Below are 25,436 nucleotides of genomic sequence, written 5' to 3'. Positions count from 1 at the left end.
GCTATCCTTTTTAAAATGGCCTTATTAGCAAACAGTCCATTTTAACTAAAGACTATAAATAAATGAATGACATAAAGTTCATAACAAAACTTACAGTTACTGAATGTGTTGTCATGGTTAATATTCATATTCCTTCGGTTCCTCACATGGGACAAGGGTTCAAGACCCATTTCGGAGAGGACCTTGTGACGTTACAGAGCAGTATATTTATGCTTATGTAAATTATACTAACATATTATGAAAAATATATGTAAATATTTCTCTGTTGCAAATGGGAATGCTGTACATATTTCACATTTCAGTAGAGATGATCATATGCAATTTGGAACTACCGTCCAGTGGCCAACAGAATCACAGCAATAATTCCATGAGGAACCAGCTCATGATAGGTCAACCTAATTTCCCGTTAAAGAAATAGCTCAACCTAATTGCTAATGTGGCTAACAGAGAATGGACGCTATTAAGCGCCAGTTATGTGTGCCAAATTATGTGTTTTGCATAATGCTAAATTGTGGCTATTCACTTTAAATCATTGTTAGGAACATTAGCATTTTTGGTCCTTTAATGTTGCACATATTCAGTTTTCCTGTTTCGCAAAGTGTTCCATTAGGTGCCTCAACATAAAAGCTGTTTTTTTCATATAAAGAATTTTATTCATCAGCTCTGGCCATTTGAGTTCTGTTGGGAAACCATGGTAGAAACACTTTTACTGCTTTTCTATAGGCTGACAACAGTTTTCCAGATATTTGTCAGTTTCTGTTATATTTCCAAGATATAGTCCCCACTCCCACACTTGGGTTTGATCACAGCCTCCACCTCCTACCAATATGTTTTCTTATTTTCCCCCTTTGTCCTTGATATTTTTTGTATTTTGTCCCCAGGCAAGGGCACAAAAGGCCATATACAAGTGGCGCTTTTAAATGCTCTCAAAGCTTCCAATTGGTAGCCTCAACCAGATGGGCTGGGGGCAGCTTTATTTCCTCTCAGGGGGACAGCAAAGCTGGACGTGTCTGAAACTAAAATGGAGGACCCAACAGGGGAAAGAAAAAAAAACCTCACACAGAGAACCCAAATCTTTAGCTCACAACAGGCTCGACTTCAGAGGGATAGGAAAAGAATATAGAATGCTTTTTGAAGTTTTTTGTTTGCAGTTGGTCCTAAATCCCTCTTTTTGTGAGTTTGTTGTATTTTGGTGCATTTATTTGTTTGTTTCCTTTGTACAAACCTTTGGAAAAGAGGAGCTGAGATCTGTAGGGGTCTCACACATACTTGCTCTCCAAGCCCAAATGGTGCTGTTTGAAGCCAAGCTTCTAAAGCTGGGCCAATTCACCCTCAAGTGAGTTCAGTCAAATACGTTGAGCCCTGTGGTTCCATTCTCTATGGAGGAGAGGGAGCTGATTGTTGCAGGCTGTGTCTTTGGAGAGGCCCAAAAAGAGGGCAGCTAGAATTGCCCATTAGACTCTATCACCTATACTAGTCATGAAGCATTAGCACAGAAGTGGTATGACCAAGGAATATGTTTAAACCAGAAATGACCTTTAGTAGCAGTTTGCTTGCTTACAGCACAATATCATGTACTAGGTGCTTAGCCAGGAGAATGCCCTCCCAAGGAAAAATGAGCAGCGGGTAATAATTTCACTTGCTTTTGACAAGAACGGTAAGGTAAGCAATCACTAGCCACATAGTTTTCTCACTACGTAGCTTAAATATTACACAGAATCTAATACAGCACAATGGACAATTTAACACCAAAACCAGGCCCATGGAATATGCAAATGAGCTGCAGAGCCATGCAAAACTCAAGGTCACTTCAAAAAGTAAAAGCACCATAATAATAACACCTTCTATTTGCATAGCACCTTTCTTTCATTCCGGGTCTTTCTTTCATGGGCAGCTATAGTAAAAAAAGTGTATGCTCAGCCTGGATGGAAGATCCCAGAACTTGCCAGTGTATCAGGCTATAGCCTAGTGTGCCTGGATGGATTATAGTGTAGTCTGTTGTCATAAGTTCACCACATTTGTTTGAGGGAGAGCTATTCTTAGCAGACCGTTCATTCAGTAATTAGTTCTATGCTCTTTTCCATGGTATTTTATTTTGTTTATTTGGAGGAGTTCTTGGGTAGTTTCTTTTGAGGATAATTTTAGCATCAAATCAAAATGGGTTCTCACTCATCTTCCGTCATTCTGTGCAGAATTACTCACCTATTGTTTATATGATTTTTTCCAAGAACCCAGTGCGTTCACCGCAGAACACTGCATTCCACTCCCACAACTGTCATAGTCTGTTTCGCATGGGACAGTGATTCACTGTTCTTTGAGAATTTCATTGGGGATCTAATCCCATCTTCCTTCTGATCTCTTCCAGGAGGCATTTCTCCCAGTGGCTGGGGCCACTCGCTACAAGCCAAGGGCCACACAATGCAGGAAAATGCCTGCAGCGGAGAAAGCCAGATGGAAAGCGTGAGTGCACTGAAGCATTCTGTACCACTGCAAATATACACATAACAAAAATATAACGCAATATGTGCAACAATAGGACTTTTATCTATCATGACAAATCATTTCATTGACACACTAGCTTATTTTTGTGTTTGCTTCATAGAGGGACACACATGAATAGCAACAACAATAATAATAATAGTAGTAATAATAATAATACATCTTTATTGAAATCGCACTCATTTTAGCTATAAAGTTCAAAATTCTTTACACAAGAAAATAAGCAAAACATAAGAAAAGATTATGATTGAAAAAATAGCAGCACATAAGCACAGCACAGTATTCTTCCTTCTTACTCAAGATCTTATACAATCAGGAAATCTATGTCTACCTGAGACAGTTTGATACCCTAACTCTTACCATAGAGCCATGCTGTTGTAGTACAATTCCCTGAAAAAGACGTCATCTGGTTGCCAGCATACAGTATGTTGACAAAACCTGTATACATCATTCAGAATTAATGGTGCCTTCACAGATGTGTGTGTCACGCCATATGCACTACTTTACCATTATGGATGCTGGCTCTCTATAAAAGTGAACTGAAAAAAAATTTCAAATTTTTATTTGTCGGACCATAGGACACTTTTCCACTGCAAATATTTATATAATATAATAATATATCATTATATATAAAATTTATATAAAATATGTATATAATATAAAAAAATTGTCTGTTTTTAATGCAGTGCCACCTGAGGGCCCAAAGGTCATAGCCAGCAAATACTGTTTTTCCCCTTTCACAGTACAGATATAAGCAGAGCATTTTGTAATTTTAAATATCGTTCACTGCATCAGTGACATTCTTACATTTAGAGGAAATGTGCCCTCAGGTATTGTTATGGTGCTATATAAAATGCCACTATTCTGTTTTCCCAGAGCCCCGATTGTGGCTTTGAAGTTCAGTCACGCAGCAGAAAGGCCTTTGTGGACGTTTATTGGCTTTATTGCAGCTCCCATTGTGCATTTGTGGATTTTTACAAGCAAATGAGGTGTCAGGACATATTTCCATCAGTTTATACGGGAGGTTTAATATGAATTGTTTTCTGTATGTTCTGAGGTCAGCCACTGATCATAACAAAAAGATTTTCATGGCTTTTCAGGTTCCCAAGGGTAATGCCCAAAAGCTCATATCATTTGATATGTGGTGACATGATAGTCCTTGGCGAGAAGGAATACCCTCTTTGACTTTAATCTCATAGCCAAACATCATCACTATTTAATAATTGTATAATTTGAATCCCAATATATTTCCAGCCCTAGTTACACTGCAACAGCAGGAGCTCGTTTTCATATAGCTCACTAAATGTGCATAGCATTTCAAGGTTGGGGAGGGGTCGTGCCAATATCCAGCGTGCCCCCACTTTATTCATATTTAATAGTCTGCCAAATGCAGTGTAGCACTACGCAGCAGTAGCTGAGCTAATTGGAATGTTTGTATCTTCAGCACATCTGTGAAAACACCCTTAATTGTATCTATCGCTTGCTTATTTACCCCTTATTTATTTATGGCTTGACTGATGTGTTGCATATTTCACTCAGGTAATAAGATTAAGGTGCTGTCCGTGAAAGGGAGAGATCTTCTGTGGGGTTAATTTGTTTCCCATGAGGCATTGCTGCTTTGCTCAGCTGTGTCCAAGCTGTTGGCACTGGCTCGGAGCGACCCATCAGTTCAGACAGGCAATATGTTTGTTTGCTCTTCACCATATGCAAGGAGACATTACCACCTGTTTAGATGCCTGATTTCATAGTGTGGTGGGCATGATTTAGGAGTGAGTCATTTTGCAGTGTTGCAGAGTTTAATATTGAAAACAGAACTGTTCTTGGAAAAGTATTAAGCCTGCAGGTAAGAGGTACCATGAATTATAGATTGTGGATCTAAAATGAAAACTGCTCTGTCTAATTGGTCAGATATATACAGAAAATGACATGTACAGCTATCGGGACAGTAGCCATTTATTTGTTTAAAAAAACAAGATTACAAAACATAAAAATAAGAAAAATAAATAATGCAAAGTGATTTTATGTCTGTCAGTGTGTAAGCCTAACCATTTCCATTTCTGAACCTGAGGAAGCCAAGTATTTTGAGTTTAATATTTTCAATTAAGTGTAGGGTTTATGGTTACTTTTATTTACATTTTATTAACTTTTTTGGAAACAGGGGTGTACATAGACATATTCAAATATATATATTTAAAATGAAATTGACACTTCTATCAATTTCTGTCGATGATTTCACTTCATTTTGAAACTGATGAAAAAAAACAAATCAATCAAAACAAATTAACATGTCAATTTTGTTTATCAGTTAAGTATTTATTGTGATTACAATAACTGCATAATGACATTATGTATATTTATTACCAGTTTTCTTCTTCTTCATTTTCTTATTATTATTAGGAGTAGTAATATGGCACTGATAACAACATCTAAACAAATCAAAAGCAAATTTAAACAAAGCAGTAGCATACAAAGTAACTAGAAAGCTAAAACTAATGTTACATTGCCAGCCCGCTGTCAGTAACTGTGTAAAATTCTGATGAAGTTGTAACTTAATAGTATTTTGGAGCAACATACTAAAAGTGATTTGGATCAAATATAAATGCACTGCTCTTTTCATATATATATATATATATATATATATATATATATATAAACAACTTTATATAAACACACTGTATGTTTAAATAGACCACTGTTTACATGTGTTTACAGCCTACATGTGTCCACCCATGTTGGGGACATTTAAACAGGCTAAAATCGCACAGTGTATGTCTGGTTGGAATTCGCCGGCAGAATGTTTAAAGTGACCAATAACTTTGTGTCCACAGCGTCAGAAAGACTCATTCACTGCCAGCTTGAGTCTTTGTTCATTAGCAATGGCTTATGTCACACGGTATCATGTGGTATCAGTTGGTATCAGTGCATCCCTACTTCAGTAAGTCATTAAGAAATGGTCAAGGCAAGACATGAACTACGTAGCAGAGTCATCTGAAGACTTACCTTCAAATTCAAATGTTAACATCTGAAGTATGTAGCATCAGGCTAAGCCACAGGCATTTTGAAAACAAATGTTGTAGACTGATGAAGTAAAAGTAGAACTCTTTTGCTACACTCACCAAAGGTATCTTTGGAGAAAAAAAGGAACAGCATTTGATGAAAAGAACACTTTGCTGAGTGTTAAGTGAGGGAGTGGATCTATTATGCATGGGTAGATGGAAGAATGGATTCCATAAAAGCAAATGTAACACAGTCAGTCAAGAAACTGAAGTTGAAAAGAGGCTGAGCACTACAACCAGACATTGATCCAAATCCTACCTCAAAATCCACCGTGAATTACTTCAAGAATTTCCAGCTGAATCTTTTGGAATGGCCCTCATGGTCCCCTAACTTCAACATTATTGAAAATCTCTGGGTAGATCGTAAACATGCTGTGCATGCAAGACGGCCCAAGAATATCACAGAACTAGAAGCGCTCTCTGAGGTGGAGTGGGTGAAAATTCCTAAAGCAAGAATAGAAAGACTCCTTGCTGCCTTATCCTCAAATAGAGTTTGCAAGCTGTGTTACGGTTTGCTGCAGAGTTTATGTTTACTTCGTGGCTGCAGGTAAACAAACTTCTGCATACTTCTGTAAGATTTACTCTTTCCTTTTTCTACATTTAACAGGCTTCCAAAATGCTGTTTCTGTTGCTTATTTAGGTTTTTTTTCATGCAGTGATGTAGTGCTGGTGCTGCACATTGTACATAAAAAAAACATTTGCTTGTTGCTCCATGTTATTTCATGGTAAGTGGACAGAAGTAGATGATGAAACTGTCCTGAAATGTCATCTTGTCTTTTATTCAAGTGCAAGACATAAAAGAAACACTATGGAAAACATTTGTTTCTTGTTTAAAAATACATATAGCATAAAGCAGAACATTAGAGTATGATAAAGACGTTTCTGAGAAGTACTGATCTTCAGGTGGGCTTGGAACTGAAGACATTTTCCAGCATTTAGCTAATAACTAATCTTAATACAAATTCCAGTAAACTCACCACTGCTGAACATATTTAGCAAAGTTACAGTAAATCGCTTTCATCAGGGTGAGTTTACTCTGAGGCCTGTAAATAAAAAATTGCTGTTTTTTTTAGAAATCAAGCCCCTAGAAGGCAGCTCTTAAGGAAGTGGTTATGTCGTGACAAATAGTGCTTGTTTGTTTTCATGGGAAAGATGAGTAGCTGTTGAAGGTCAGGCCAAAAGAAGAACTATTCTCGACTGTTTAGTTCACGAGGAGCATACTGTTTGGGTCCCAGTATTATCTAATTAAAGTCAATGAAGTCATTAATAATAAATGATAAGATGACTTTTATGCGGTGCGTTGAAACCGCCTCAGGGGAGTAAGCTCAATAGACCATACCTTTATGAAGGAAATGTTTTGAAAGGCAGAATAGCCAGAGAAGAAAGCTCTGTGGAGAGAGGGTCTTTGCATGAAACCTTAGCCTTTCACTGTTCTAAGATTATGGAATAAATTCATTATGGGCAGAACTAACACAAATACAGCAAATTAAAATCGAGGGAATGCCAAACACAATCATGGTGTGCTGTTGGTATGTTTCGTGTTGGTACAATACCAGGCTGGATGAGGGGTTGAAGTATGTTGACGAAACTCTCTGTGTAATTCAGTGAGCGATTGCTTTTTCCATTTGGCCAGAGGCTGTTTGGAGAAAGCTGGTCTTCTGTGTTTCTGATCGATAAAGGCAAGTGTGTCCAGAGGGACGGGAGGCACACTCTCATCTCTCAGCAGATCAGGTTGTCAGGAGAAGGCAGGAATGACAAAGGCATCCAGATTCTTCTGGATTATTTGTCACTCTTGTAGTTCCATCTTGCACTTGAAGAATGTTATATGTGCTTGTATTTAGTTGTTAATTGGTGTCAAGGAAAGCGTGAGAGACACAGAGTGAAAGAGAGAGAGACAGAGAGATGGGAGGGAGGGTAAATTAAGATGTGAATTCTTTATTTATATTATTCCCTCATGCACTGCTGTGGTGACTTAAGATGTTTAGATGATTAGCCATGCACATCTGTTCCCGATATGCCAAATAATGATTGACACAATGATATAAAAAAATCATGAAAACAATGATGCTGTAATGATGCAACTGATCCAAATCCCCAGCATGCAATAACTGGCCTGATCACACGCATCTGATCTGTGGCTTATTCAGCCCTGTGAATCTCCTTGCTTTCATATATCCTTCAAGAAGACATGTACATGCTTTATCATTTACACAAATTAGCAAATGTCTGTCAGTAATCAAAATGCTGATATATGTGATATATCCTGCAGGTAAAATCTATATATTGAATTTAAGAAATGATGAATGTATACCTACCAACAGCTTCATACACACTATTCATCATATACATAGTGCAGATGTCTGTAGATGCACCATCATATGCACCAGCAAGAAATCTTGAAATATGATCGTTATTAATTTGACTTGTTCTAAAAGGTTCCAAAAGTGTTGCAATTAAATGCATCTTTACACATTGCATAAGAGTATTACATAATAATTTGGGTTAAGTAACTATTAAAAATCAGCCAAACACACTTCATATTTTATTTAATTTGAGCACTCATTAATCAAGAAGAAAGAGTAGGCCCATCAGGACCAAGCTTAATGGAGAGCTAATTTATTGTAACTACACAGTGTTTGTCAAGTGGTCGACTTTACTTAAAGCAGACAGAGGAAAAAATTACATTTAAATCTATTAATCATTCAGTGTGTGTTAATTAATCTGCTTGTATCACTATGCCTTATTTACTAGTTCTAAATAAGGTTTTCTAAAGTTCTAGTTTAGCTGGATAGAGATCTAGGTGGTTCTGGTTTATGGTTGAAAGCCCTCACTATCTAAACTAAAGAGACAGGGTGGAGTTGAGAGTTGATGGGGTGAAAATTGATGAGGAAAAACAGTAGGGAATATATTACTGTTCAAAAGTCAGTAGTTAATTTTAGTGTCCAGGAAAAAGCAGGGAACATAGTTTAAGCAGAAAATTTCATAAAAGCCTCAACAACAAAATATACGGTGAAATCTGTCAGTGTTCACAGTGTCAATGTGACATCGAGTCATAGTTGGCTAGATTGTTCCATTTGAAGAGATTTTTAGCAGTTTTGCAATGTTTTATCAATAACAGCTTATTGACAGCTACACATCCTTTCAGACCCATATTACTGACTTGTCTTCTCACAGTGGAGGGATGGACAGAAACATCTGTATATATTTCCAGGTTTAAGCAAGAGTTAGATTTTCTCCTCTCAAAGATGAAAGCTTTAAGTACTGTTTATCTGATGGGGACAGTCTGGGTGGCCTACCAGGTCCCATTTTCTCTGTATCTTTTACAATTTTTTTCTATAGTAGCTTTAGAAACTCCTTTTCTTCACTTATTTTCCATTAACCTTTCCTGACTAAATCTTCTTCTTTCGGCTGCTCCCTTTAAGGGTCGCCACAGTGGATCATCTCCCTCCATCTTGCCCTATCCACTGCCTCCTCTACTTTCACACCAACCATCTCCATGTCCACCTTCACGACATCCATAAACCTTCTCTGAGGTCTACCTCTTCTCCTTCTACCTGGCAGCTCCATCTCCAACATTCTTTGCCCAATATATCCACTATTCCTCCTCAACACATGTCCAAACCATCTCAACCTGGCCTCTCTGGCTTTATCTCCAAACTGCTCCACCTTCACTGTCCCTCTGATCTGCTCATTTCTAATCTTGTCCATCCTTGTCACTCCCAATGAAAATCTCAGCATCTTCATCTCCGCCACCTTCAGCTCAGCCTCCTGTCTTTTAGACATACATCATTGCAGGACGCACTACTGTCTTGTAAACCTTCCCTTTCACTCTTGCTGCTATCCTTCTGTCACACATCAGCCCTGACATCCGTCTCCACCCACTCCATCCTGCCTGCACCCTCTTCCTCACCTCTTTTTTGCACTGTCCATTGCTCTGGATGGTTGACCCAAGATATTTGAAGTCATCCACCTTTATGACCTCTACTCCTTGCATCTTCACCTTTCCACCTGCCTCTGTCTCATTCACACACATGTATTCCGTCTTGTCTCTACTGACCTTCATTCCTCTCCTCTCCAGTGCAAACCTCCACCTCTCCAGATTCTCTTCCACCTGCTCTCTACTCTCACCACAGATTACAAAGTCATCTGCAAACATCATGGTCCATGGAGCCTCCTGCCTGACCTCATCTGTCAACCTGTCCATCACCATTGCAAACAAGAAGGGGCTCAAAGCTGATCCCTGATGTAACCCTACCTTCACCTTGAAACCATTTGTCACTCCAACTGCACACCTAACCACTGTCTCACTATCCTCATAATTGTCCTGCACCACCCTAACATACTTTTCAGCTACACCTGACTTCCTCATACAGTGGAATGGGGACCAATACACTGGGGACCAGTACACTGCTTCTCCACTCATTAGGCATCCTCTCACTCTCCAGGATTTTGTTAAACAACCTGGTTAAAAAGTCCACTGCCTTCTCTCCTAAACATCTCCATACCTCCACAGGTATGTCATCTGGACCAACTGCCTTTCCATTCTTCATCCTTTTTAAAGCTGCCCTCACTTCCACCTTACTAATTCTCTGCACTTCCTGATCCACTATCTCTCCCCCCGTTGTCCTCCTCTCTCTCTCGTTTTCCTCATTCATTAGTTCTTCAAAGTACTCCTTCCATCTACTCAACACTCTCTGTTCACTCACTAGTACATTTCCCTCTCTATCCTTTATCAGCCTAACCTGCTGTACATCCTTTCCAGCTCTATCTCTCTGTTTAGCCAAACGATACAAGTCCTTTACTCCTTCTTTACTGTCCAGCCTCTTATACAGCTCATCATAGGCCTGAGCCTTTGCCTTTGCCACCATTCCTTTCGCTATGCGACTAGCCTCACAGTACTCCTGCCTATTTCCTTCATCTCTCTGGTTATCCCACTTTTTCTTAGCTGCCTTCTTCTTCTGAATACTCTCCTGGACTTCCTCATTCCACCACCAACTTTCCTTGTCTTCTTTCCTCTGACGAGACGAAACACCCAACACATTCTTGCCAGTTTCTCTCACCACCTTAGCTGTAGTTTCAAGGTCATCAGGTAGCTCCTCACTGCCCCCAAGGGCCTGTTGCAATTTTTCCCTGAACTGCCTGCAACCATCCTCCTCCTTCAGCTTCCATCATCTAATCTTTTGCTCTGTCTTCACTCTCTTCCTCTTCTTTGTTTCTAATTTCATTCTACAGACAACCACCCTATGCTGCCTTGCTACACTTTCCCCTGGTACTACTTTACAATCTCCAATCTCCTTTAGGTGGCATCTCCTGCTAAGGATATAATCCACCTGTGTGCACCTCCCTCCCCTCTTGTATGTCACCCTGTGTTCTTCCCTCTTCTGAAAATATGTGTTCACTACAGCCATTTCCATTCTCTTTGCAAAATCTACAACCATCTGACCTTCCACATTTCTGTCTTTCACACCATACATACCCAGCACCTCTTCATCCCCTCTGTTTCTTTCACCAACATGTCCACTGAAGTCTGCACCAGTCACCAATCTCTCCTCTCTAGGGACACCATGTACCACTTCATCAATCTTACTCCAAAATTCCTCTTTCTCTTCTAACTGACAACCAACCTGTGGTGCATATGAACTGACCACATTCAAAATCACACCATCAACCTCCAACTTCAGGCTCATGATCCTGTCTGACTGGTTTTATCTGGGCTTGGGACCGGCACCAGAAGTACACAAAGTACACCCCTAATGGCTGGTTTCTTTCCTGACTGAATAAAATAATTAAATAAATTAGGACTGTCTGAATTTTGTACAGTGCTGTATATATTGGAAGTTTCATGGCCTTGAGTAAAGGTAACTCTACAGGACAAGGAAAAACGTTCTAAACTTTCAATAGAAGTAAATATTTTATAGTATAGATAAAAAAAATAAAAAGCAACACCAAAATCAAAGCCTGTTTTGGGCTCAACAATGCCTTGCATCCCTGAGTACATTCTTCTCCTTGACTCTGCTGTCTTTTAATCAGGTGTCGGACTCGTCCGAGTCTCCTGAGGCATGTCCGCTGACCTGCATGGAGCCCTTCACTGTCCGCAGGCTCTCTTGTCGCAGTGTGCAGCTGCCCCCACTGGCATTCCGGCAGGCTGAACAGTACTACTGCGAAAAGAGGCCGGAGACAGAGACAGCACAACCCAGACCCACCAGCCTCCCTCTGAGAACTCCTCCTCTCATCGCCATCACCTCCGCAGAGAGCAGCAGGTAAGCATCCAGCAAAACTAAAAATCTTTAAGTGGTCATCAGCAACTAGGGCTCATACTATAGTCTTTGCAGACTAGCTCAGGGTGGATCAATGAGGATGGAGAACAAATCTTTATCCCTGACACAAAATTACAATTTTATCTGATAAATTTGTCAGAAAGGCAAAACAGTTTGGAAAATATCCTGGATGTTGGGCTGCTATAGTTTTAAGCACAATAAACTGAAATGTATAGAAATATCATAGGGATGCCCAACCAGACTATCATTTTATTCTTTGTGGCTTCCAGCAAATGACAGTCAGACGATCACAGTCTGGTTCAAATGTGTTTTGAGCATGAATAGAACAGAAAAATGGACTACATAGTAGGTCCTGATTGTTGGATTTAGGGGTATGTTTCAAAGATATGCAACAGTATTTTCTGGCAGCTCTATCATATCTGTAAAAAAGATGCACCAAAAGTACTGTAATGTGATCTCCTTGTCTGTGCTGTTTAGCATACAAGTACAGAGCATGCTTTGTTTGTATGGATTTGCTTTTGTATACCAGAAAAGCCACTAATTTGCAAACTGCATCATGTTAACTGGTAGCTGCTACCTTCCTTTCCTTGGTGACCTATTCCTGTAAGTGTTTCATCTACTTTCCTGTTCTGTTTAAGAAAACATTCCCTGATTTCTCATCTGTTGTCTGCCTGGAGATACAAAAGGTCTATTTCTTGTAAGTCGCTCTAGATAAGAGCGTCTGCTAAATGCTGTAAATGTAAATTTCCACTGAATTGTCAATAGATCACTATGGAGCAGTGATCGAATTCTGTTCAGATATATCTTGCTATTACAAGCTAACACATGATGATTTTACTAACTAATGCAAAGTCATAAATGAGAGAATGGCTGGCTCCAACTGTGGCAAACCATAAACATAACACTGTATGGTTTGTTCTGACATGCTATTCTTGAAAATGGAAGTAATCAGTAATCAGGAGTAATCAGAACAGTAATGTATAAAAAATAAAAACCGGATTACATGCAAACTTTTAACTTTTTTACTTTACTGTCACTGTTCTTTGGAGTGGTTGCTACATAATTTCAGCTGTGAACTTACATTTAGAACCTCCACAAGAAAAGAATCCGAACTCCAAAAGAAACAAGCATTTAAAACAAGCAGATTTCACCAACATCACAGCAAAAATAGCAAGCACTGCGTTTGAAGCCAAGTTCAATCTGTGTCTAGGTAGAGGTGTAGAACTTAATTACCTTATGTAGTTGCATGAATCACTATACTACAATTAGGCTTCAAGGAAAGCCGACTCAACACAAAGTGAGCTTCTTCAAATTAACCAGGAGGATTATAAGGAAGAGGCGTTCTATTAGAACACAAATTGTTGTTGTTTATCTAAAGCAAATGAGATAAATGTCAAGTGCCCCATCTAGAGACTGAGGTCTGTCAATCAAGTGCTCAGCCATGTGCAATGGCAGTTTGTCTCGCCAGCATATGGAGGAAATACACCAGAGAGCTACTGTTTTCCATCTGCTAGCGACAGGCCATTTTAATGCATGTTATTCTATGCTCTATTTTTGGCTGACTTTTTTTGGCTGAAATTCTCAGTACCAAGCATCCTGTAGGAAATAAGTTATCCTTAACACTATCCTAGATTTCTAGCAATTTTATTATCTGAATCCACCATGTGTGCATTGCAATGCAGATGGAATGCATTGAAATATAATGAGTGTTGTGTTTCTGAGATACAAATAACGCAAGAGAGCGAAAACTAAATTTAAGGCAGGACTATAGTGACGTAGGTCAAGCGTTGGTGGACATTATAGCCTGATTATGTTGATTAGACTCAGTTAATGGTAAAACATAGCAGATCGAGACATGTGTATTGCTCTTTCAAAGCCCCAGGTAACCTAAATCTGTTTGCTAAAGGTTAGTCTCACTCTTGTGGTCAATATACATGTCTTGTGAATAACTTTCCAATGTCAGATAAATGACACCAACATTCTCCTCTTTCACTGAAAACTGAGCTGATCTAATCTCACATAGCACTTATATACACAGGTAAGAAACATCCTGTCATAAGGGTAATGGAGGTTGTCCTGCGTCGACACAGCTTTGACAGAATTGTGTTCCTATAAGGAGAAACTTACTGAACTAAAGCTAAAAATGTGCAAAAGCTAACCTAGCAAGCATAATTAAGCTAGCACGCTAGCTCATCTGTCTGTCGGCCTCTCATCCATTCATTCAGATGTCAATTCACACATGCTTGTTAGAACATTAGGAACATGCAGAGACAGTTGTCATATTGTTATCTTATTTTTATATAGCACTCAATTGTAATAACATGCAAACATTTTCTGAATATTTACTCTGTGTTCCTTGGGACTTTAGAAAGGGTTCTTTTGCAAAGTTTAAAGAACCTCCATGTAATGTAAAGGTTCTAGCAAGTACCCTTAAAGTCGTATAGGTCCTTGTCATTAAGTGAATATTCATCAGGAAAGCATGGACCCAATTTTAGCATGGATTTCTGTTCTCAAGCTTCAGTTCAGAAGTAAACTTCTTGCGCATTACGTTCTGGGTAGAATCAGCAGTAGTGAAAGCGTCCCTCCCTTGTAAAGCACATCAGAGGAACTTTTATTTGATCAGCAAAAATAATCCAACATCACTCGATATTCTGTGTTGATAATTCCTGTGAGGAGAGGCTTTAAGGCAGTTCCACTAGAATGCCCCGAGAGCAAAAGCCTGTGCCTTCACACTCAAGAGATTTGCAACATGATTTCTGTGCCACAACCAGAAGCGTCTTGGTATTAGGTGATCCAGGCACTTTGTCCTTGAAGTGAATAAAATCACTGTGATTGTAAATTGTTGGGTTATGTATTCAAATTTGACATTGAAAACTGACATAAAATGTATGTGCACCTGTTATGTGACACATATTTGTGAATTTTGATGAGGAATAATGACAGCAATGTGACATTTTATACGTTCATATTTTGTGGTGGTCATGGTGCTTAAAATCAAGAAGCGAAACATCTCCAAGGACTAGCATGGATTCAAAGACCTTTTGGTTTTAATCCCTCTTTCCTTCCTCTGATTAATGCTACTATGTGCTTCACCTCATCCTCAATGGTTGCTCCTGGGGAATGGCAACAACAAGGTGTTCTTCCCCCAAGGCATGTTTTTAGATGAGAATATGATCTCTGTGCACTTTCCTTGTTGTGTTGAAGGTGAACAACCGATGAACATTTTTCATACATTTTCAACATGGTGAACTGTGGTAATATTAGCTCCATTCATACACTCACCCTCTGGAAAGACTGCTTCTACTTTACTCTATTGCAAACACTTATCTTGGATTTGCCTTGCTGTCAGTGCAGATCTCAGATGTTGAGAAGTGAGTCTCACTGTCATTAGGTTTGAAGTCTCCGCTTGAACTGAGGAAGTAAAGATGATTGTGCCTGATTGAAAATCGATCTTGATAAAGAGAGAACAGTACTGAAGAACAGATTTACCGTCGAAAGCAATTTCACAGTTAGGACGTGCAAGACTCAGAACTTCAGCACTTTTGGTTTGATCATTGCTTTCAAGCATTTGGGTTTCACACCTACATTACAGCATCAGTGCCTATTACCTGCATTGAGGAGAAACCTGAAATGATTGATTGCACTGCTAAACTAACTGACATGCTACTCATTGTACAGTGACATCAGTTAAAGATGATACTTCTACTTTATTACACCTTAAAATTTGCAGTTACAAGTGAGCTAAACTGGATGTGACACATGCCTGAGTCCTGGGGACTTCTAAATAATAATGACTCACTGGTTTCAGAGATGGGTGGAGTAGCATAATAAAACCACGCTTGAGAAAAATGTGGTGATGATATCAGAGATGTAATGATTCATGTAGGATTAAAAGCAGCCACCAAAAAGGCAACATAAGTTGGCGTGAAGAAGTATCAGGTCAAAGGATTCAAATACTGCAAAGGGTAGAACTGAGATGGAACTTTGTGGTACACCCAGCATCTGTCACCATTTTCTTGTTTGAATGTCCCCTTTCCATCTTTAATGGTACCTGAGGTGGCAGAATGTAACTGCGGTACTATTTAAGGTGGAACTGGAAAATTCAAAAGAGAAGCTGACTTCAGCTTTGTGACTTTTTAGTGTTTGACAGTTTCTCATTGCAGATTAAATGTACCAGAAAAACAGCTGGAGTGCTTAAAAATGTAAAGTAGTCTGTCCATTCATCTTCAAATGATCGATGTTCATCTTTCTCTTTGTCTTTTCGTTAGCTACTAGCTAGGGGAAATTTGTTGTCTGTGTTGCTTTGTGATCAGCTGCTTGCCAACCTTCAGGGTTAAAGGTTGGTACATTAGCACTTATAGACTACATTAACTCCAGCATTTAAGACCACTTAGTGTGAACGCTGTTTTAAACCGATCATGAGAGATATAATTTACTAAAAGAAGAATATTTTATTTTTACCTAAAAATCTAATTCTGTTGTGGAGCTGCAGCAGAGCAGTAAAAGAGCCACATGCGGCTCCAGAGCTGCACGTTGCCGACCCCGATCTAAAACAAAATAAGTAAAATGCTACCATTTAAAAATACACAGAAAAACAGAAATACATCAAAGTGCATGTACCCGAGTAAGCACAACTGGTTATTACCCACTCTGACTGGGTTACATATGTGTATGACCTGCATTAGTCTCACCACCCCCTTCTGAGATCATTTGAATGAAAGCTCTCTGTGCTCCTGCGGGCTGGCCTGAGACTTCTTGACTGACAGCACTTTGCATATGCAGTCGCAGCCAACAGAGACCCATTCATAGACAGCGCCTGTCAAATATGGGCGTGGTCAACGGAACCTATTGATCGACGGTACTGTAAAGGAGGCGTGGTCTTGGCGCTGCTGCTACAGACCATGGGCGGTATATAGGCAGATGTACGAGACCAGCATCTGTGGACCGGGTTGCTGGAGTTTGTAAAGTGATTACCGTAGAGCCTTTATAAGAGCGCGAGGGAAAATGAAAGATGACTTCTATAGGTATATCCGTTCACCTGTACACGGCAGTCCGCTGCAGTGGCCAGCAAACATGGCATGTGCACAAAAAACTGCCCAGGACTTATTGAAGTAAAGTGGCATTGTCTGAAAGTAGCGACATTGTGCTTTGAGACAGTTTAAGTCGTTCTCTTTGCCTAACAGACATGGATGCGATCCGCGTGAGGAAGAATTCGCCTTCTCCGTCGCGAACTTTGTCGAAGTGATCGCCAAACTGGCTCTACATTAGCTTGAATTGCTCACAGACAAAAGAACAAACTAGTGCTGTGTCTTCGGTGAGTCCAGCGAGGATGGACGCCGGTGGCAAAGTGACCCCCTCCTGCCTGGTTTCTGACAGCAGGCACGCAGACCAGAACGCTCCAGCCCCCAAACATCTGTGGAGGCAGCAGGACCGGCTGGCGCTGGAGCGCGAGAGCTGCCGCAGGAACAGGCGCGTGAAGCAGCGCGGATTTTCGGACAACGAAAAATACCTCAGGCCGGGGACCATGGACCGGACCTGCGCGGTGGACACCGGCGGACGACCTGGGCTTAAAAAATCGCGGATGTCGTGGCCATCGTCCTTCCAGGGACTCAGACGGTGAGGAAATTAAAGTTAGCCGGAGTTGGACGGAGCTAAACGCCTCAGGAATCATGTTTTGGTGCGAGAGACGTTAAAGGGGAATTCCACCCTTTTTTCAAACATTCTGAATAATTCAGTCCTTGAGGTGTAAACAGAGTCATTCAGAGTGGTTTGATGTGAAGTGCTTCATTGTAGGCAAACTTACATTCAGATTTTTACAGTGGTGTTGACCAAAAGCAGGGGGGGGCAATGTGTACCACAGAAATATAGCCATTTTATTTACTCTCCAAAACCACCACTGAACCTGTCTTCTGGGTTTAATAGGCAATGTTGATGATGGTAAATAGAAAAATTAGGTTTCTTCAGGGACTATTCACCTTGCACTGTCCTGCATGTATCCATCCACCAAAATGGATTAGTATAAATGGATTCAAATACATTTAGATCCAAAACGTCACGAAAGTTTCAGTCTCGGTCATCAGCTCGTGTATCCATGACTTTATGCAAGGGAGCTTTCAAAAGCATTGAACTCTTTAGACATATGGTTCCCATCACCTCCACAGCAAACAGTTCTGACTCTAGGTTTCTTTAGAACTGAGCATTTCACACCAAACCACTCTGAATGACTTTGTTTGTATCTTAACCATTTACTTGTACAGAACAATTTGAGTTCCCCTTTAACCTTCTTGGTCAGTGTAGCTTGGTTGTAAATTGAAATGGTGCTGCAAGTCAGATTTTCTGGAAAGCGATATACTTACTTTCCAGCCGCATGGTTTAATTTCTTATTTACATTATGGGAAATAACATGAACTTTCCCCCCTGTATTTCTGTTCTCTGTGCACATTGCCTGATACACAAGGTTAGTTTTTTCCACCTGTTTTTGCAGCCTTAACCTCTGGCGACCTTCATTTACCGCGACTATAACGAGGGAAGCTGTGGACAGCTAATGAAACCCAGTGCCTGTCCAGACTGTCTATTCGTTGCACTTGACTGATATAGCACCTTATAGGCATTTGATTGTGCAATATTATGTAACTGAATAGCATAAGGCTTTATGGCCTTATCAAGACAGGAAACTAAGCAACAGCACAGTGAAATCTGAGCACCATCCTGACTTGATCATTAGCTGTGATCATAATTTGCAAAGTGTGCTCAGCGTTGAAAATATGGTATAGTTTAAAGATGTTGTTGGGCTCACTCTTCTTAAAGGCATTGTAAAATACTGTGGCTGATTTACTTGATTGAAATGTGTGAATGTACAAAATATCACAGGCCTCGGCATCAGCACGATTATGCGCAAGAAAACTATGTTGACGTAGCATATGTGCTCCTCTGAGCCAAGTCAATTCAGACAGAATCCCCTTCACAGAAGATGTTTTAGCTGTGTCCTCTTTTGTGTCTGCAAATGGAAAGGTGACCATTAGTATCCATGCACTGAGGTCAGCACCGGGGCAGATTAGGAGCTCCGCACTTCCTGGGCTGAGTGTTTTAGTGAAGGCTTAGCCGCTCCTCATCAGAGCATCGAAAGGAGGAAGGATTCTCGCAGGTGCATTATCAGCTACAGGCTTTAGATACAACTAGCATTGTGGACCGGCCCTTTGATAATGTGTTATACTGTGTGATTTGTGCAGCAGTACGTCTCTTTCTCTTGCTTCTACTAGTTTTATCTGTGTGCTCTTTGAGGTTGAACATTCAAAAGTATGATAAGTGTGTTTCAGGCTGTAAATAATCTCACATCAAGGTTCAGATGATCAAAGCATGAAAGGGAACAGTAGCTTCAAAAATGTGGTGAAGCCGGTGTTCTGTCTGTCATTTTGAAAGATGCCCTTGGTTTTCTTCAATTTTCATTTTATCTCTTTATCTTGCGGTCTTTAACATCACTGCCTGGTTTCTTATTTGGTGTCTCCTCCCCCTCCTTTCTCTCTCTCTCTCTCTCTCTCTCTCTCTCTCTCTCTCTCTCTCTCTCTCTCTCTCTCTCTCTCTCTCACTCTCTCTCTCTCTCTCTCTCACTCTCTCTCACTCTCTCTCTCTCTCTCTCTCTCTCTCTCTCTCTCTCTCTCTCTCTCTCTCTCTCACTCTACTCACTCTCTCTCTCACTCTCTCTCTCACTCTCTCACTCTCTCTCTCTCTGTCTCTCTCTGTCTCTCTCGCCTCTGTTTCTAACAAGATCAGTGTATGGGAACATGTTGTGCACACAAGACAGTAACACACACACACATACACACACACACTTCTTTCACTTTTTTTATCTGTGTATTACATGTAAGGATAGGTACAGCATCACTTTGCATAAACTAAAAGCACCTTCGGGCAGTTCAGTGTAAAAAACTAGCCTACTGTAAACACAAAACATATGTTTATAAAAATATTCACTGGGAAATCTTCAGGGTCAACTGATCATTCAGAGAAGGCTTAATGATTTCTGTGAAATAAAGAAAAAACATGTTTTGTAATTATTAATGTCTTTTTATTTGATATAATCATCATGTTTGTTGAGTTTAGACTCTATAAATAATGCAGTAATACTCTTATTTTACTGTTAAGTTTTGATTGAAAACAAAAGGCTTAAAATCTTAAAATGTCCAATGTAAATCTGGTTAATATTTTTTTTCCTGGTGTTATCTAGGTAAATACGTCTGTTTGTTAAGATTTCAGGAGTTGGACTGAAGTCCTAACATGTCAGATGAACTCCCAGTACACTCAGGAGGCAACAGTGGAATTTAGCAGTCACTTTTTAATTTTGATGTGAGTTTTAGCCTGATCAGTGTGTTTTAAGCAGACATTAGAAATGTAAAACAACAATGCGTAATAAGCCTTGGAATGTAATAAGACTGGAATGTTAGTGTAAGGTATTCTGAGGATATTTTAGTCCAAGCAAATTTGGAGGATTTTTATTGGTCCATTCATCATGAAACTTTAACACAAACTGCAGCTTCTGTGCTCAAATAATGTAGAAAAACAAAAACGAAAAATGTTTTTTTCTGGACAACAGTGATATGTAAACTTGTCTGTTAGAAGCTTTAAACAAAAATTGGAAAGTCTTTTACAAGCCTTGAATGTCTGTGTTTAATCTAGAACAGTGTAAAATGTTCCAGTGAACTGCGACTGGCGTAGTGCTATCATACTATTAGAATCCCATAGAGGTGGTTTATCAGGACTTAGCTTCATGTTGTGGGTTTTGACATTTATGGCCTGAATTGAAGTTCTAATAGTCACGGCTCGCCCTTGAAAAAAAACCAGTGCGTGACTTATTTCACACGTACCCGATTAACCCTCTTCTTAGAGTGTGTGGAGCTCTGATTTACTTCAAGATGCACAGCTGAACTTTAGACAAACTTTTAAGAAGCCCTGCCAAAAAGAAAGAAAAACCTTGATGACTTATTTATTCACATGCATCAAGGTATGATTGAATATAAACTGAAGATGAAATAAAGCCAAATAAGTTCTGGCACTCTGATACCATTGATTATGTCTGTAATTGCTTAGAAGACAATTGCAATCCATATACTGATTACTGGAAATGGATTTCCTCTGGGACATTTGGAGGGAAATTGATGCCCCCGTTTTAGACACATTTATTTATGCCCAGATTGCATGACTCACCTTTTAATGAACGTCACACTAGAATTAATGCACCACAACCTTTTACTGTGCCGTAGAGTTTCATGATGATCAGAGGAAAATGATTTGTTTCAGATTAGGTTGTTATGGCCCAGTCCCTAAGACACAAATTAGCATGGTGCTACACTACAAAGTCTTTTCAGAGGAGAAAACTCAGTCAGTGATAATGTATGTTTTGTTTTGTTAAATTAAAAGTAAACAAAGTATGTAAATGATATAAAGCTAGTGTTTACAGTTTGTGGAGTCCATGTGTACATGATTATGATCGCAACTTTTTTTTGTTATTATTATTTATTTAACTATATCTTTATATAACAAGAAGTATCTGGCTAAATATTACTAGAATTTAAATTCATGTATTATAAATAGCCTATTTCTCACATCTTTGCTCTGGAAGAAATATTTCTGTTTTTTTGTGTTGCCATTTTAAATGAAAGGCTTAAATGTATTTAATAAGTCAGCAATTAATGAATTGCTCATTTTAAAGCAAAGTAGTTTATAAAGAAAAATTGGTACCAGCAGATAGTCAGTCTTTCAGTATCAGTACCAGAAAAGCAATATTGTGCCATCTCTATTTGTTTGTTTATTGTTTGTTACAGTCAGTTTTCAAGCAACTGCTTTAATTAATATGACTGTCACAAACAGAACAAGAGGTAGACAGAACAAACATATAGCAAGCATTTCACATATGTTGCATCATGAACTGTAATCCAAGGCTTGTTCAACTATAATTGAATTTAATGTAAACTCGATTTGTATCAGGATAAATAGAACTATTTATCCTCATAACTGTTTTCTGAGAAGACCATGACCGTTTTGTTCCTAACACTGCTTTGATCTTTTTACGGCTTTGAAAGTATTTTTTTTGTACAAGTTCAGCGTGAAATCCATGCAAATGAATAGAGAGGTGTTCTAATCATGCTGTTATTTTGCCGTAACATCACAGGTTTTTCCACAAACACTGTATCGCTCCGCTGAGGCGCCGTTGCTAAGCAACAACTTTGGCTGCTGTTGGAGACGCTCAAGCCATTTGAACGTTTTTACATCTTACTTTGCACAAACAGAAAATTGATACTTTTATGATCACATGTGACCAACAGCCAATTTGATCAGACTCTGAAGATGAGACTACACTAAATTCCCAAACTGTCAGCTGGTCTGTTTGGAGCTGGAGAACGAACTGCCAGCTGTGCAGCGAGTGAGCGGAGTTTGCTACTCTGATGTAGCAACAAGCTATGTCTGGAATTATAATTTGGCGGAAGGAACTGGCAAGATTAAAAAATATTAAATGACACGTTCACAGCCCAATTTCTTAAATATCTTACTTTATTTATTTAACTGTTTTATAAAAGCAATAGAACACTCGAGGTCGTGTGTTATTGCAAATAACATCACGGCTGTGATGATCTACGGCACTCACCAACCAAATCCCAGCCGTGATGTTATTTCACGATAACACACTCCCTCTCGAGTTACTCTGTTGCTTAAATATGACATTCTTAGGAAAAAAAAACATAAATATGAGCAAATATATATTTTTTGCAATGAACAGTGCAGACTGAAAATGCATAATATATGACAACTGCAGAGCAGATATAATACTATCCTATCGGGACATCCTAGCTTTGATCTGGTGTCATTGATATGGCGTGTGAATAGAAGTGGCTCTTATATATACACTTCCCTTACTTAGAAGTTTGAAGGTTGGCCTGCATTGTTTGTGGCAGTGCATTTTGAATGGTTAAAAAGACTAAATGTACTTCCGATGGACAAGAAGCTTTGGCAAACTCTTTGAGTGATTCTGGAACTTTCGAAATCCAGAGAGTATACAATGGCTTTTACAGCCAATTGAGTCAGAAGTTTTTAGGAGAACTTATGACGGTTAGAATTGGGACTAGCAGTGATGAGCTGAGGTGTGGAGAGGAAGACATGAATGGCAGCCTTGTGTCCTCCCAGAGCTAAAGTGTTTTGATGTGTTTGTGGAGCTAGGGAAGCCTCTGTGTCAATTATTACTGAGCCCTGTCGCTTGCAGCATCTGTGTGCAATGACCAGGAAATTTGGTGACATGCTTTAAAGGGCTACCAGTCTCATGCTGCAGCTCAAGTTCAGGTTTGAATCTGGTTACTTCTAGCATGCGCTAGGAATTTGGGCTGATAATTGTTAGAATATTATCATGGTCATAACAGTACCTTGAATCTCTGAAATGGTGACGTTGTAGGAGAAGGGAAAAAATGTTATGAAATTCAATGTAACTATTAAAGTACAGGCGTAATGAGGCCTGATTGGCTGAATATCTACAATCATATGCAGAAGTTGGGGTGCCCTGGTCAAATGACATGTTTTGTTGATTTTCTAAGAAAAAAATAAGTTAAAACATCCTCTACAGGAAACATACCTCTACACATTTTAATGCGCAGATGCTGTTTAACATATTGGGGGATAATGTGGCCTGTACAAAGGTTGTGGGACATTATATATTTTATTATTTCCACTACATTAAACTGTGTCACAATGTGTCTCAATAAATGTGTTTTCTATTTTCTTTTACTTACATGTATTTGCATGAAACTGAGTGATAAAACACGCTCAACTCACGTTGTTTGTTTATTGAGACGTAAACATAGGATTGTGAAAGCCAATGGAAAATAACTGCAAGCTGTAATAAGTATGTGGACGGGAAAATGTTTGGTAGCTCAGAGACCCTCCCTAATACTAAGACAGGAAAATGTGTTGTGATTTAACTCTAATGTTTGTTGATTTAATGAGATTTTATTCAAAGTAATTTTGGTTCATTCAGTCTGAAATGTTAACACAATGCAAATGTCAGCTGTAGTTTTAAATGATGTGACAAAATAGAAAATAAAAACCAAAATTATTATTGATATGGCAGAATGTATTATGATCTAGGATTATGGTGCAGATCAGTGTAAGCAGATGAGCTGATGATCTGATCCAAGACGTATGCACTCTGAGATTGTTTATGAATACATTCCCAAGACTGATTTTTCTCACCTAAACCTGCTCGTTATTGTGTAATGTAAAAGAAATACATCTGTTTGGGCTGTGAAAATGTGCAGGCTGTTGAGTGACAGTTCTTCATAGAAAGACGGAGTGATCCATCCACCAGTGATGGAGTGAGTATTTGGTCACTGTGGTCTTTAGAATGAAGATTGAATACCTGTCAGAACTGTCAGACATGTTTTTAAAACGGTCAGTTTAACTGTAGACATACACCTCACAGTAGCCTAATTTACAGTTCTGTATCACATAAATAAAGAATAAAACAGCTCTAAATATAGAATATACTATGTAAGAAAATATACAGCAACAAGGATTTAAGTGAGCAGAAAAAAATATTTTTTTTGTTTGTCTCAGCACTGACCGATAAATAACTGGAAATGTAAAGCGGTCATGGGACTGAGAACATTTGTTTTTATCTGTTAGATTCCCAATTCCCAACAGTGGAATTGTGCCTATTGATTCCATTGTGGTTATCTAGCCCTGCTGAGTTTTACCCAAGCCAGCTGAGGGCCTTGCGCACACACACACACACACACACACACACACACACACACACACACACACACACACACACACACACACTGATTTGTTATTGTCTGAGTACAGCATAGAACAGTGTGAGCACAAATCTCTCACAGTGGAAAAGGAAAGGCTGAAAAATACAAACCAAAAAACAAGCAAACAGAACTTCAACAGTTAAAGATCTAGCTTGTGGAGGCTTATACTTTCACTCAGGATTTTCTCTTTGCATTGGGCAGTTTGGATTTCCTTGATACCTGGGCTGCTAATGCACTGAGAGATTACATAAGTCCTGCAGTGATGGATGTTCATCAAGGTTGCCGGTGCAACCCATCACAATAGCATAAAAACAACCTGCCGAAAAGCATCCAGACAAAGAATGTACAGAAATGGGGAAAACAAATAAACAAACAAAAACCCTGACAGCAGGTTGCTATAGAGTGTCTCTGTGGTGTTTTCTCTGTTCTGATGTTCTGATGCCATCTGGTATGGATGAATGGATGGTCAGATTATTCTTCATTTCAACTGTTAACAGATGTTTTTTATTTCAAAGGACGTCACTAATTAGATGAGCTGTCCCTTAACATGTGTCTCTATTTTCCTCACAGTCTGTGGGGAAAAAAGCTCCCAATATGACTTTAGACTGCTGTGTAATTCAAATTGTAAAGGGTCCATGTTATTTTTGTTCACGTTTTTAGATCATGTAGTATGTAAGCATTCTAAAAGTGCAAAATGTACCATTCCATATGGTCAGTATATGGAAACTGAGCTTCAGAACAGCCCATTTTGAGTAGTTTTTGTGACATCATGAAAACATATGCATTTATATATACCTTCTTTTTCA

General features: G+C 39.2%; 2 protein-coding genes across 2 annotated transcripts in view; both read left to right on the top strand.

Moving 5' to 3' along the window:
- pde4d (phosphodiesterase 4D, cAMP-specific) overlaps positions 1-25,436 on the top strand; it is a 171,485-nt gene that overhangs the window by 16,167 nt on the left and 129,882 nt on the right. The window contains exons 2-3 of the mRNA XM_017723368.2: positions 2,366-2,460; positions 11,586-11,815. Coding sequence (XP_017578857.2) covers positions 2,419-2,460; positions 11,586-11,815 — 272 coding nt within the window. The 5' untranslated portion in view covers positions 2,366-2,418. The remainder of the gene's footprint in view (positions 1-2,365; positions 2,461-11,585; positions 11,816-25,436) is intronic.
- Positions 17,067-17,453, top strand: LOC108443005 (cAMP-specific 3',5'-cyclic phosphodiesterase 4D-like). Its single transcript, XM_017723372.2, has one exon. It carries the CDS (start codon positions 17,163-17,165, stop codon positions 17,451-17,453), a length of 291 nt encoding a protein of 96 aa, XP_017578861.1. The 5' UTR covers positions 17,067-17,162.

The sequence above is a fragment of the Pygocentrus nattereri genome, chromosome 28 (assembly GCF_015220715.1).
Source record: "Pygocentrus nattereri isolate fPygNat1 chromosome 28, fPygNat1.pri, whole genome shotgun sequence".
Classification (NCBI taxonomy): Eukaryota; Metazoa; Chordata; class Actinopteri; order Characiformes; family Serrasalmidae; genus Pygocentrus; species Pygocentrus nattereri.
This window is presented reverse-complemented; position numbering and strand designations above follow the sequence as displayed.